Consider the following 14,153-nt stretch of genomic DNA (forward strand, 5'->3'; position numbering starts at 1 on the left):
CATCTTCACTTCAGACAAAGAATATCTGTCCCAACGGAAGCAGCACATAGTTAATAATTCAAATTCTAAGCAGGAGGCTTGCAATCATCAGTAGGATCCTTATACCTTGTATCACTCTGCTTCTCAGTAAAAAGAGACGTCTCAATTTAAGAAAACGTGTAAAGTAAGGAAGAGCTTTCAACTCTTCAAGCTCATTTCTTTAAGAACTAACAATTCATAATTTCAGACAATTTTTTCAATATTGTGCTTACCTTTAATTTCTTTTAAATAAAATGTATCTCAGGCCTGTATCTAGTGGAGTCCCTCAAGGGTCAGTACTGGGACCAGTACTACTCAATATATTCATCAATGAGGGACTAGAGTGCACTATCAGCAAGTTTGCTGATGACACCAAGCTGGGAGGAGTGGCTGACACATCAGAAGGCTGTGATGCCATCCAGCGAGACCTGGACAGGCTGGAGAGTTGAGCACAGAAAATTTAATTAAGTATAACAAGGGCAAGTGTAGAGTCTTGCATCTGGGCAGGAACAACCCCAGGTTCCAGTATAAGTTGGGGAACGACCTATTAGAGAACAGTGTAAAGGAAAGGGACCTGGGGGTCCTGGTGGACAGCAGGATGACCATGAGCCAGCACTGTGCCCTTGTGGCCAGGAAGGCCAATGGCATCCTGGGGTGTATTAGAAGGGGGGTGGTTAGTAGGTTGAGAGAGGTTCTCCTTCCCCTCTACTCTGCCCTGGTGAGACCACACATGGAATATTGTGTCCAGTTCTGGGCTCCTCAGTTCAAGAAGGACAGTGTATGGGAATTGGGGAAGATTGGGTGAGGAGGAGAAAGGTAAACACGCTCAAGTGACCCGCAGCTGGGGTATAAAGAAAGCACATACATCACACTAATTATCTTACTGACCTTGTGTGCTTGACAAGTAGAACCTCTGTGTGAGATAACATAGGCCTGAGAGAAACCCTACAGTATCTTACCATGTCTGAGATTCCTGCTTTGTTTTGAGAAAGAGCAGAGTACAGCAAGAGGCTGCATCTGCTCTAAGCCTTTAAATATGGGCGAACGTAGCCGGCCTAACGATCTTCCAGGAGGGCTAAACTTCTCAGCACCTGTGTCCCCGCTTACATCGCCTCCACCTGGGAGCTTAGGTGCGGCTACAGAGATCCCCCAGTAGAGAGGTAACTAAAATAAAACTTGCTCTTTGCAATTGCATTCGTGGCCTCTGGTTTTTCTTAAGATGTGCCTGTGCTTGTGCATGCAGACAGGGAATTGCTGGAGAGAGTCCAGTGCAGAGCCATGTGGGAGAATGCAAACCCCCCTTTCTCCCCCCCCCCTCTCCTTCAATATGGAGGGAGTAGGCACATCTCCCTCTCTCTGCTGTTTGAGGCTAACAGCTTCTTTTGTTTGGCCCAGAGCACCCTGGCCAGGGCCATTAGGAGAAGGGAGTGCCGAGGTGCCAGTGAGCCGCTGGGCACCTGTGACCAGTGTGGGGGATGTTTGGAGGCTTCAGGGGCACCCCACACACGGTGTGGGGGTGCAGAGAAGCTTCTAGAATGCCTACAGTCAGGTCTGATCAGCCAGTATAAAAACGGGACTCTCTCGTCGAGACTGGGCCCATTGTCGCCAGTCTCTCAGAGCACGAGCTGAAGATACTGCCGCTGAGAGCCCCCCTCCCCGGGATGGAGACCCCGCTTGCCTTGCCGCCACGTGTGTGAGTAAAACTTCTTGCAAGATTGCAAGTATATTTATCCTTTCCGTGCACATATGCACCTGTAACTTCCCGTGCTTAATACAAGCATGTATAACTTTATTTCCTCGCACAATCGCGAGTGTAACTTTATTCTGTGCACATTTGCACGTGTACTTTAAATTATTTCCTCGCACAATCGCGAGTGTAACTTTATTTCCTCACAGAATTGCGAGTGTATTTTCCTCCCGTGCTTCCACATTAGCACGTGTAGTATTCCGTGCACATTCGCACGTGTAAGTAAATTAACCCTCGCAGAATTGCGAGTGTATTATAAATTTACCCTCGCGGAATCGCGAGCGTACGCTTTACCTGTATCTCTTTAAGAATAATCCCGCACCGTGTTCAGGCAAGTGTGTACTCCTCTGGGACTCGGGGGTGGTTCCGGCATTGTTTTGGGTGAAGCCACGTGCATGCACTCTGTGGACCGCCTGTTGTACTAGTTGCTGCGTCTTAATAATTTTCCTCAACTGATACCCAAACCTATATTTAAGTCACTTTTGGAGTGCTAAAACCCTGTTTCTCACCGGTTTAATAAAAGTTGTTTTGGACCCTGTTGTCCCTTAAATTAGCCTCGGGGTGCCTCCGTGACAAGCCACGAAGATGATTAAGGGAGTGGAGGCTGAGGGAGCTGGGTCTCTTTAGCTTGGAGGAGACTGAGGGGTGACCTTATTAATGTTTATAAATATATAAAGGGTGAGTGTCACAAGGATGCAGCCAGGCTCTTCTCAGTGACAACCAATGATAAGACAAGGGGCAATGGGTACAAACTGGAACACAGGAGGTTCCATTTAAATTTGAAAAGAAACTTCTTCACGGTGAGGGTGCCAGAGCACTGGAACAGGCTGCCAAGGAAGGTTGTAGAGTCTCCTCTGGAGACATTCAAAACCCGCCTGGATGCCTTCCCGTGTAACCACATCTGGGTGTTCCTGCTCTGGCAGGGGGATTGGACTGGATGATCTTTCGAGGTCCCTTCCAATCCCTAACATTCTGTGATTCTGTGATTTTGCACAATGGGTATATCTAAAGAAACCAGACAAAACCTGTGTTTTCAAAGAAACCTGAAGACTAAAAAAAATTAGCCACTTAATGATTTTTATAGATACTTTACAATACTTTACATATATATATATATATATCTCTATATCTTTGCGTACTGTTGTTTCATTCATTATCAATTAAATTACTTAGTCATTATTGAAAACTAACAATTCTATCCATTTGCAGTAGCCATACAGAATGACACCCCTCTGTCATTCCCTGCAACAAGCCACCAAAACATTTCCATGTTTATAAAAAATTATTTTCAAGTATGCATTACTGTCTGCAGGAGAACAAGGTACTGTCCAGAAAATGTGACTTTTGTTCACAACAGTATCTTAACTGAAGCTACGAGACAAGGATAAGTTCAAATATTGGCCCAAGATTTATAATTACAGGAAAGCAGCCTGATACACAAAGTAGTTTTACATTGAAAGCAGGACTGGGGTTTAAACAAATCTGTTTCCCCTGGGCCTGATGCTACAACTGTTTCCAAGTGAGTAACCTTCGCTGACTAATTCTGACTTCCTAAGGGCTATTCATCTATATAAACATTAACCAGATAAAAGAAAACATCAATTGTTAACCAGTAGAGCTAGAAATAGCTCTGGAATGGGAGACAACTCTCTCATGAAATACGGCAAAAGCACTGAAACATTTGGCATGTCTTTGGCTTTAGTAAGGGTAATAATTTTCACATGAGTGAGCCTGATACATTCTTTTTAACCCCAAAAAGCAGGTCTGTCCTTTGGTTTGTTACATAACATACACTTAGTTTTTAGTCCAGTTGGTGACTTCCCGTGTACCCCTTTAGGTGATCAAGCTCTTCCGTGAAAGGATCGTAACCTTGTTCTCTCAAACAGCGCAGGGCCCAGAACAGCTGATCCACTGGAGGAAACTCATTCCACTTCACCCATTCCCAACCTGTAGGGGGGGAAAAAAACAACAAAAAAACCAAATAATCAACACAGAGTGCAAAATTCAACACTCAACAATTCTGCCTCTTGTGCAGAAATTACCAATGACGTTCCCTGCTGCACAAGCAGTTATTTTAAATTTATTTACCCTCTGTCCCCTTAAGTCTTTACCTGACTGGAAGTGTTTTCTCAGAGCTGCAGTATCATAGAATCATAGAATGTCATGAATTGGAAGGAACCCACAAGGATCATTGAGTCCAACTCCTGTCCCTGCACAGGACAACCCCACAGTTCACACCATGTGTCTGAGGGCATTGTCCAGTCTCTTCTTGAACACTGTCAGGCTTGGGGCCGTGACACCTCCCTGGGGAGCCTGTTCCAGTGCTCCACCACCTTCTGGGGGAAGAACCTTTTCCTAATGTCCAGCCTGAACCTCCCCTGGGACATCTTCCTGCCATTCCTGCAGGTTCTGTCACTGGTCACTAAAGAGAAGAGATCAGCGCCTCCCCCTCCTCCGCCCCTTGTGAGGAAGCTGTAGCTGCCATGGGGGTCTCCCCTCAGTCTCCTCCAGGCTGAACAAACCCAGTCACTTTAACTACTCTTCATATGGGTTTCTCTCCAAACCCTTCACCAATTTTGTAGCCATCTTCTGGACACTCTCCAGTAGCTTTATACCCTTTTTAACCTGTGGCACCCAGAACTGCACACAGTGCTCCAGGTGAGGCTGCACCAGTGCAGAGCAGAGCAGGACAATCCCCTCCCTGCCAGGCTGGCAATGCTGTGCTGGATGCACCCAGGACACGGTTGTCTCTCTTGGCTGCCAGGGACACTGTTGGCTCATGTTCAACTTGCTGTCGACCAGAACCCCCAGATCCTTCTCCGTGGAGCTGCTTTTCAGTATCTCATCGTGTTAGCAATCAGGACACATAACCACGGACGTAGTTATATGCGGTGCTTTATTTCAGCACTGGGAAACCAGGGGTTCGCACCCAAAGCTGGCTTCCAACAGCTGATTCAGACCATACCTTATTATACAAGTTAGTCACATACATATTCATTTCACCCTTGACAACTATTAGCATATCCCACACCTATTCTAACACAAACTTTCAATCTAAAAGATGCTACAATTATCAGTTATTTTCTACGGTACCAACTTTAAAAGAATATATCGTAAATCTATGTCCACCTTAAGAATAAGGCTCGGTTACAGTTACCTGCCTTGTAAGAATATACCATAAATCTATGTCAGCTTTAAGAACAGAGTTTGGTTACTGATTACAAGAGTTCTATGGCTACAGGGCTGGTTGCTATCCTAATGTTAAACTAACTGTAACAAATTCAGTGGCCAGTAAGGCCTGTCCTGTTCTTCAGTTAAGGCCTGTCCTGTTCCAAAAGGCCAGTGAAGGCCTGTGCCTGTTCTGTTCCATAAAAGAAGACGTCTTGTATGGTTGATTACTATCATTTGCTATCAATCGCATAGTCTGTATGTACAGCCAGGGCTGCCATGTCCCAGGTGCAAAATCCGGCACGGAGTCACACACCGGTGACACGACACGACACGACACGACACGACACGACACGACACGACACGACACGACACGACACGACACGACACGACACGACACGACACGACACGACACGACACGACACGACACGACACACGACCACCTGGCCTCACCCTCGTTCTTGTCGGGCTCGCGGTTGCGCGGCTCCGCCCCCGGCTCCGCCTCGCCCTTCATGAGGACGGTGACGTAGTGGTAGCGCGCGGTGGCGCACACGGAGTTAACGGTGGAGGCGAAGCGCACGTTGCGCAGCCGCAGCGCCGCCTCCTCCAGCGTCTCTCGCGCGGCGCACTCGGCCAGGCTCTCCCTGCGGGCGGGGGAAGGCATGGCTGCCTCAGGGGACAGGAAGGGGGGGCCCGGCCCGGGGCTGGCAGCCGGCTCTCCGCGCCCCAGGGGCTGCGGGGAGTGGGGGCTCGGGTCTCCTACCCGAACTCCAGGTGGCCTCCGGGGAGCTGGTAGGTGCCGGCCCCTACCGGGCCTTTCCTCTTGCCCAGGAGGACGCAGTTGGGGTGCGACGGGCTGGTCACCACCACCCCCACACCGATCCCGGGCCGCGGGGGCTGCGCCACCTCACTCATGGCAGCCGCGGGTGCTGGGGGAGGCTCCGCTCCCCTCAGGCCCGGGGGCGGTTCTTCCAATGGGGCCGCGACCTGGTTTTGGGAGGCTAGGGGGAGGAGGTAGTGGTGGGAATGGGCAAGGTGCGCATGCGCGCAGCGGTATGGCCTGTCGCCGAGGGGGCGGGGCCGCTCTCCCGGGGTTCCTCGGCCTGTCCTTCGGCAGAGCCGCTGCGGGGTCCAGCGGGACCCGGCTCCCCCGGGTGAACAGTCACAGGCGGAGCGTTCGGTGTGTGACAGGCCTGCCAGCAGAACGAGAGCAGCAGCTGTCGCTGGTGGGGGGAGCGATGTGCTTCCCAGGCAGGCTTGTCAGAGGGAGCAATGCTGCTTGCAGTGAAATGGCTTGGTGTTTTGTACTTCCGTTTGGATATTTTTGGCTTCTGAATGCAAATGGATTAGTGGGTCACTGAGAATTGAAAAAGCATTTGTACAAATAAGGGATGTATAAAACCAAAGTAAATTCAACTCAGATTCTTCGAGGTCAGGGTGCAGATTCGTTCAGAACTTAAAAGGTGGTTGCTCTTGTTAGCCCACAGTTGCTGCAGAGAGATGGGTGTGACTCTGAAACATCACTAAGAAATAATTAAAAAATAAACTGCAACCTTGGCTAAGCGCAGATCCAGAGACAGAACAATGATTCCTGACTGATAAAGAAGAGAACAGAATTTCTGCTAGAAACTGGTTACCTTGATTTTTACAATTTTTAATAATAATCATGTAGAATAGGTAATTATGTGAAATATGAAATTAAAACCTCAGTGTTCCATATAAATGTGTCATATTTATCAGCCTATTGATCACAACAGGGATATGAAGTAGTATTCCTTTGCAGGACTTTAAAATACCTTTTTGGTAAAGTTTTGAAATACTTGGATTTTTATTTACTTATGAAGGTGATAGAGCCAAAAAGGCTTAATTGGCCTTTTGTGAGATCAGTTTTGTGGCGTCTAATTGCCTGAACTGGCTCAATACAGCATTAGATGAGTCTCAGTGGCATGAAGGAAATGCTGGGAGTCAGTGGTTGGGCACACTAGAAACAAGGCTGCCCTTTGGCAGTAGTTGGCTGTTTTTTTTTAGCTGTGTCAGCCCACACCCTCTATTACTGACATTAGTAAATTAAAAAAATAATAATCTTGAGCAAATTGCTAAGATAACTGACTTCTTGTAAACCAAGCTACTTTATTTATATCTGATCTCCCAATTACACATCAGTCAGTTATGTCTCTTCTGTATTTACAGATTAAGATGACAAAGATTTTACAAAAATGTTATCAAAAGGCTTTTCCTCACCCACCAAGCTCATTCTGGTCCAATATATCAAAACACCACAAGGCCATTTACCTGAACAATGAAAAACATTCTATGTTTTATGGATGCTTTTTTCCTGTACCTTATGCCAAACAACATTTACAAACAACTGTCAGGGTGGCCCACTTTGATTCTATTTATACCTTTTAAAATACAAAAAATATCATACAGTCCTTATGCTTGTTAGACTGGTAGGAGGATACCATTTCTTACGATTATTGAATACATAAAGATAATTATATAGAACACAGAAACTTTAATATTTCTTATAAACAACTGTAGTATTTGTTAGTAGGCTAAGATTTTCCTTTCACCAGCCTGTTGATAACAACAAGGACATGAAGTACGATTACTTTACTGGACTTCAAAATAGGTTTTTTGATAATGTTTTGAAATCTGCTTGTATGTTGATGTTTGTTTCCATTTCTTGATGTTATGTTTGTGGTCATTAACATAGAAAATACTGTGTGAAAATAAAACACATTTTATTGGCTGAATCTGTTCTAAGCAGTTTCTCTTCAGGATTTATTTAGGATGTGGGCATATGCTCAGAGGTTTTGCACTGATCATGAAGTAAATACAGACCATTATTTCTGAGTGTGGTGGTGAACAGACATCCACTGAAGAAAAGGGATGAGAACAAAGAAAGAATGAGAAAGCAAAAATGCATCTTCTAGTATGATTGAAAAGCTTGCAAGGTTGTCATTCACGTACTCTTGTGAACTTGTTTATTAATATTTAATCTGAGAAAGTACTTCTGTGAGATAAGCAGCTGAAAGTGTGTTTAAAGCAGCACGTGTCCAAATTGCTGTTGAAAGAAAGGCACTGACTTTTCAGGTCCAAGCACTTGCTCCTCACACTTAGGCTGCTATTGAAGTGGCTGTGAAGTGAACCGAATGAGTGAATGAATCTGGCTTCAAAAAGATAGAATTTTTTTTAGAGGAATTTTGTTTTCTAGCATGCTGTGGGCAGCACAGGTAGGGGATGGGACACACTTAGATCAGATTAAACAGTATGAAGCCAAACCTAACTCAGCAAACTGTGAAAAAGATTATTATTTTCAGCAGGATGGGTTCCCTGAGATGATTTACAGCTCAGGTACAGGAGTATATTGGCTCAAGGCCAACGAGTATGAGCAGCTGGGAACAAGAATGATGGGACTGACCATGTTAGTAACAGGACAGATTTATGTCAGATTAAAATGACTATGCAGACGTTCCTTAAGAAGAACACGCATAGAGAAACTAGGTCAGAAAAGCACACAGTGTGCAAAGCTGCTTGAAAAGCAGCTACACAACCAAAAAACATCCGTCATTCTCAGAATCTCATGCATGTGGTTCCCGGGCTGTGGAATTTACTACATATTCGCATTCGTTTGGCATAAGTGTGTGCTGGAAGATTTAAGGATTATGTTAAAATATTTTCCATTGCAAAGCTGGCATTCAGAAGCCGGGTGGAATGTGGCAACAGCATGTGGCATCAAAGTCCTGCCAGCAGGCTGACTGAAACATGAGCTTGGAAGTTGTAGGGGTATTCCCTCACATTCAAGCAGATGGTTGTTATCTTGGACCCTAATAATGAAAATTTTAAATTGAACATTGTCAACTGTTTCCTCACTTGTATTTTAGCCAAAAGATTTCTGTGACACCTCATGCTTCCACTCAATCACCGAGACTCTTACCGTAACTCATTCCTTGTGGTAATGTTACAGCTGGATAGAAATCAATACCAGAAATTAGGAAATGTATGATACATTACTTTTATGTTGAAATGTAAATAAGCTCTGATCACATGTACATAATAAAGTACTGCAATTTTTTTTTTTTTTTTTTAATCTGTAAGATTCTGCTGCAGTTCTAATTGGATGGAAAGTGCTTTTCTGCTGTTCTGTATTATTGTACAGAGAGCTGAGCCTCACCCAAAAAGGCAATGCCAGAACTCCTTTGATTTGGGAGCTGAAGGGAGTCTCCTGGAGCCTGAGCTGTCTCTGATAGTACTGAGTGTTGGCGTGAGAGTGGCAGAACTCCAGAGCACGTTGCTCGAAGAGGCTGTGGAACCTCAATCCGTGGGGAGGCTGAAGACCCAACTGGGCACGGCACCGAGTGACCAGCTGGAAGCTGGGCCTGCTTTGAGCAAGGGGTGGCTAGAGGGGAGGAGGAGGTGGCCTTCAGAGACGCCTTTCAACCTGAACTCTTCCATAATTCTATTCCGGCAGCAGGTAAGAGCTATTCCGACAAGCTCATGTACTCAGTATTTGCAAAAAATGCAGAAATCTATTAAAAGGTCTGCACCTTTTCATTTAAATAATGGCTTTACTTTTTAATTTCATGGAAACAAGTAGCTCCTAACTCTGACATGACCAGCTGCATTCACGTCCTTCAAGCCAAAGCCTATAAGAGATCACAGAGGCCTGAATCTTTTAAGTCTTTCAGGATCTCCTGGGATGTAGAGAGTTACTGAAATACGAACATGCGTGGATGATTTTATTTCTTGTGAAGGTGTCAGGTATAGTTCAAGTCACTTAATTTAATTCCTTTGGTTTAGGTTTTGTAAGTTTACTAAGCCATCTTTATGCGTCAGTTTTCTGGGGAAGTGTCACGAAAACCAGTACAGTTACTTCCAACAGATACATTGGGGAAATATAATTTAGATTTGGGAAAAAAAAAAAAAAAAAAAAAGGAAGGAAAACCACATTCAGTGGTCAAAGGATTACAATCTATTCAAGTTAGTGTCAGTAAATCCTCATGCCGTTTTTGCAGAGAGCTTTTGGAAGGCTTGCTCTTACCACCTGAGTATTTCACCTCACATGGCATATTCCAGTCCCTTCAGTTTGAGTTCACCCACTTTTCCTTGAGATACTGTCAGTTAGAACTGTGAGGTAGTTCTGCTTCACAGCTGAGAAATCACAGCTATCTGCTATCTGCTTTTATCAGCAAGTCAGTTAAGTTACCAGAGGCGAGTGTTTCAGTCAAAAGCTGCTCACATAGGCAATAAAGTTGAGGCATGATAGGACAAGAGGAAACAGCCTCAAGTTGCACCTGGGGAGGTTCAGATTGGATATTAGAAAAAATTTATTCACAGGAAGGGTTGTCAGGCATTGGAACAGGCTGCCCAGGGAAGTGGTGGAGTCAGCATCCCTGGAAGTGTTTAAAAGACACATAGATGAGGTTCTTAGGGACATGGTTTAGTGTTGGACTTGACAACATTAGGTTAATGGTTGGTCTGGATGTTCTTCAAGGTCTTTTCCAACCAAAATGATTCTATGCTCTGATGAGCTGTCATCTGCTGCCTTTGAGATTTGCTGATGACGAGAGAGTATCCAGTTTCCATGCTTCTGGGTGAAAATCCTGGCCTTTTTGCCACACTAGGATGCTGCATGCTCACCTCTAAGACAGGAGCTCTTGTTCCCTTTGTCTGCTGAGCTGTTTTATTGATACTCAGCTTCTGTTTCATCATGTGCCAGAGTTTTTTCCATGAGGATGGCCAGCCTGCTTTATGCAGCTGTGTTTCTGCACTGACCAGGTAAATATAGATAGAACATCACTCCAGCTATACCACCTTTAACAATAGGAAAGGCAGTAATTAGGAGAGGTTGATAATCTACAGCTTCCTTCTATAGGGATAGTGAAATTCCGTGATTAATATTTTTCCTTTTTTCTCCTCAAGCTTGCTATCTTAAAAATATATGAAGTTGCACTAAAGATACACATTATACTAATAAGGCTACAAAGCTTTACACTTGAAAGTGTCAATACCAATTTTGCCTACACAGTTAGTTTGTTATATTTTTGTATATGGCAGTAAATGTAAAGAGTAACTGCTTTAGACAAAGCAAGGAAAGAAACCAAATGCAATTTTTTTGGATTGCCTTTTCCATTTAGATTCAATCATTAAATTGTCCTGATTCAATAGGAATAAAGGCTGCCATGCTTATCAGCAGAGTCCTGCACGAAGTTGGTAGCTGTATCTTCTACTAGGATATTGTGCAGTAAGTGCTTTGGAGATTTTAACTAAAACAAAATTCTCCAGTAGTCTGGTTCTACAACAGTAAAACAGACTTTGCTCTTTGCTCTCACGTAAGAGAACTCAGATTCTTACAAGATATGTGTGAATATTCTATATATTCATATCATTTCTTGCATAAATCATCACAGACTAGGTGACAGAAGTTATTTCCTCTTCAATAGCTTATCATGCCATTTGTTCAGCCAAGATGCACTACCATGCAAGTGCATCAACCAAGACAAATGTGTTGTCTTTTGATCCCTAAATCCACTCTTTTTTTCCCCTTATTTGCGTGGCAAACACTTCTTGTGATCTATAGATTTTTGACAGTACATCTATTTTTCTTTGGTTTGCTTTCTTGTATTTGAGATTTTATTTGATTTCCTTGATAATTGTTCTTTATTATTGCAAATATGCTTTCATACTGATAATTAATATTAAATGTTTGTCAAATATTTTTCCCCTTAGTTTACAAGAGATTTGCTATTTTATATGTTGTCTCCATTTAGAATTTCCTGAAGTCCACAAAATTCCTTTTAATAGTAATAAAGAAGAAGGAAATAAGATAGGTAAGAAAACAGTTTTTGCTCTAACTTTTTTTTCTTTAAAAAAAAAAACAACGCTAAGAAGTAATGCCTTTATTTTTTATTACTTGTGCAGGTTCTTTGTGGCAATGTCTTGCAGTGATTCTTACCTGCAAACAGTTTACTTTAGCATGAACAATAAGCAGTTGAATGTTGACCCTGAGCTATGTGCCTCTGAGCTTATTTCCAAAGCTTAGATAGGATTTGGACCTAAAGATGTAGTCAGTGCATTATGATGATAAAGACTAGCTTCATGGTTCAGTGCTGCAATGTTTATCCAAATTTCACTGCAGGAGAAGAAATTAACTTGATCTGCCTGTCTGAACTTATTGGGAAGTGGAGGAGAAAGATGTGTTGACGTGGTGGGGTCACTGGTCAGGTCCCATGTGGCCTGACTTCCTTTCCAGGCTTTGCCTCTGAACTTGGTGTCTTCCTTTTCCATGGCTATCAGATAGTGTTCTGCTAGAGAACTTCTTTATTAGGAAATTCATGGATAAAAACTAGGCAAGGGTTCACAGTAATGCCTCTGTGTGTCAGAGAAATTATTGATTTGATGGAATGATCAAGAATGAAGCTATGGAGAATACTGAGTAAAGAAAAGAAATAAAGACTGCTCACCTCTAGCTGAAATACTGAAATGATCGCTCTACTTAAGAAAGGATCCCCAAATAACAAAAGGGAAAATTTGCAGAAGGTAGCCTATTTTACCTTTGCCAATGCCCTGACCTTACCTTTACCTTACAGTCTGCATCATTCTCCACAATGCTGGCTTCACATTAAACTCCAAACAACGGTTTTTATTACCTTTTCATATCAGAATTTATGAGACCTATGAGATTTTCTACACTACATAGTACCTCATCATAGAACATAAAATCCTTGCATTTAATATCGTACCTCGGAAAGGGCCTGGCTGAACAACAACAAAAAAGGTTGATTCCTATAACCTTTACTGGGTATCATGATCTCCTATACTTTTAAAATACCAGAATATGCTTTTTTATATCAGTGATGGAATTATCATTCATATCTGGTTCCATTAAGAGCACTCTGTCATCAAGACATGCTGTCAGGCAAAAGTGGTCACTGCATTCAAAATGATTCAGAGAATAATGGAGTGCGTATGCAAGAGCAATAGGACAAATTAGATCTGTGCTTTGATGAGAGACTTCTACTGTTTTCATTGTTTGTTAATTATTTCTTTGCTGTTTACCCATAAGACTGAGTCATCAGAATGAGTGTAAGTGGTGACACAGTTCTGTTTTATTTGTCGTTCTGCCATTAACATTTTAAGTGACCTTGGGCAACTTGTACGCTGGCAAAGATGGATTGTGTTCCAGCTTTCATGGAACTTCTGGACTTATTCAATCTCAGGGCAGACTGAGAAAGATGAATATAAAAGTGCCCATTAGCTCAGGGAAAAAATCCATCTAGGACAGTATCTGGCTATCCATAGTTGATGTCTGGCACATAATAGGCAAGAAATCATGACAGGGCTTTTGAATACTCTTCAACAGCCACCTATGGCTCAGTAATTTCTCAAGGCAGAGGTGGCCTCTTCGTATTTAATCACCATCTTCTTGTTTCTCTTCTTTAGACTTACCAAGACTCCTCTTGAGCCCATGTAAACTTCCATGATGTACGGAAAAAGCTGCATCTTTCCTTGTTAATGGTAGAGGACATTGCTGTGTGATTAATGAGTACCATTAAACCAGAGAACCTCTTCAGCCAGCAGGGACTACTCAAGAGAAATAAATGCCTGTGGTTTAAGAAAACAGACTTTCAGTCCCCTCTTGAGGTTGTTCCATTCTAGATTGTTTTCTAATTGCATTTTCCCAGGCCACTACCATTCTCCTCATTACTGATTTATTTTGAAGGAAAAAGCTTTGCCTCCGTGGGACTCACAAAGTCTGTTCACTGGTTTCTGCAGAGCCGTCTGTCTCCTGCTTTGGTTCATTAGTGACATGACCATACACATACTAAATTGAAAAGGTGGAGGCGAAGCTTCAAGCTGCGTGAGCCAGAAATGGTTTTTGCGTCCCAGGCGGAGGAGCCTGGTGTAGGGGCAGTGAAAAAGGGCTGTGGGATGAATACATATTGGGTCTTCAGTTCAGTTTGGTAATGGATGTTTGAGGTATTGCATAAAGACACTCTGAAATGTATATTAAAAAAAAAAAAGTTCTGAGAGTAAAAATAATGACAAATGTTGGATTTTGAAGCAAAACTGAGGGGGGAACGGTGGAAGGGACGGTTGTGGGAGGCTTACAACCCTTTTTAGGATCCCTGTCAGAAAATAACCTTTTTTTTAAAAAAAAAGTCGTTCAAAAACGAGAGGCTGGGAAGGCCGTGAGTTGCCCGCCCCACCAGGGGGC

General features: G+C 43.3%; 1 protein-coding gene and 1 long non-coding RNA gene across 2 annotated transcripts; one reads left to right on the plus strand and one right to left on the minus strand.

Moving 5' to 3' along the window:
- Window positions 1-2,825: 2,825 nt before the first annotated feature.
- Window positions 2,826-5,964, minus strand: NUDT15 (nudix hydrolase 15). The gene is made up of 3 exons (XM_065858044.2): window positions 5,697-5,964; window positions 5,387-5,577; window positions 2,826-3,712 (listed from the first exon to the last, which is right to left on the minus strand). The coding sequence occupies exons 1-3, from the start codon at window positions 5,846-5,848 to the stop codon at window positions 3,567-3,569; spliced, it is 489 nt and encodes a 162-aa protein (XP_065714116.2). The 5' UTR covers window positions 5,849-5,964; the 3' UTR covers window positions 2,826-3,566.
- LOC139827455 (uncharacterized) lies at window positions 5,841-13,986 on the plus strand. The gene is made up of 3 exons (XR_011738001.1): window positions 5,841-9,410; window positions 11,707-11,766; window positions 13,379-13,986. It is a non-coding gene; the product is annotated as an uncharacterized lncRNA (long non-coding RNA).
- The last annotated feature ends 167 nt before the right edge of the window (window positions 13,987-14,153 follow it).

This window comes from Patagioenas fasciata, chromosome 1, assembly GCF_037038585.1.
Source record: "Patagioenas fasciata isolate bPatFas1 chromosome 1, bPatFas1.hap1, whole genome shotgun sequence".
Lineage (NCBI taxonomy): Eukaryota > Metazoa > Chordata > Aves > Columbiformes > Columbidae > Patagioenas > Patagioenas fasciata.

What these genes read in the sequence shown, in the direction of transcription:
- NUDT15 (XM_065858044.2), bottom strand. Translation starts at nt 5,848, where the DNA reads ATGAGTGAGGTGGCGCAGCCCCCGCGGCCCGGGATCGGTGTGGGGGTG. An exon ending in GGAGGCCACCTGGAGTTCGG is followed by an intron (nt 5,578 to 5,696) that starts GTAGGAGACCCG and finishes CCCCGCCCGCAG; the next exon opens with GGAGAGCCTGGCCGAGTGCG. An exon ending in CGAGCCCGACAAGAACGAGG is followed by an intron (nt 3,713 to 5,386) that starts GTGAGGCCAGGT and finishes CCCCCCCTACAG; the next exon opens with GTTGGGAATGGGTGAAGTGG.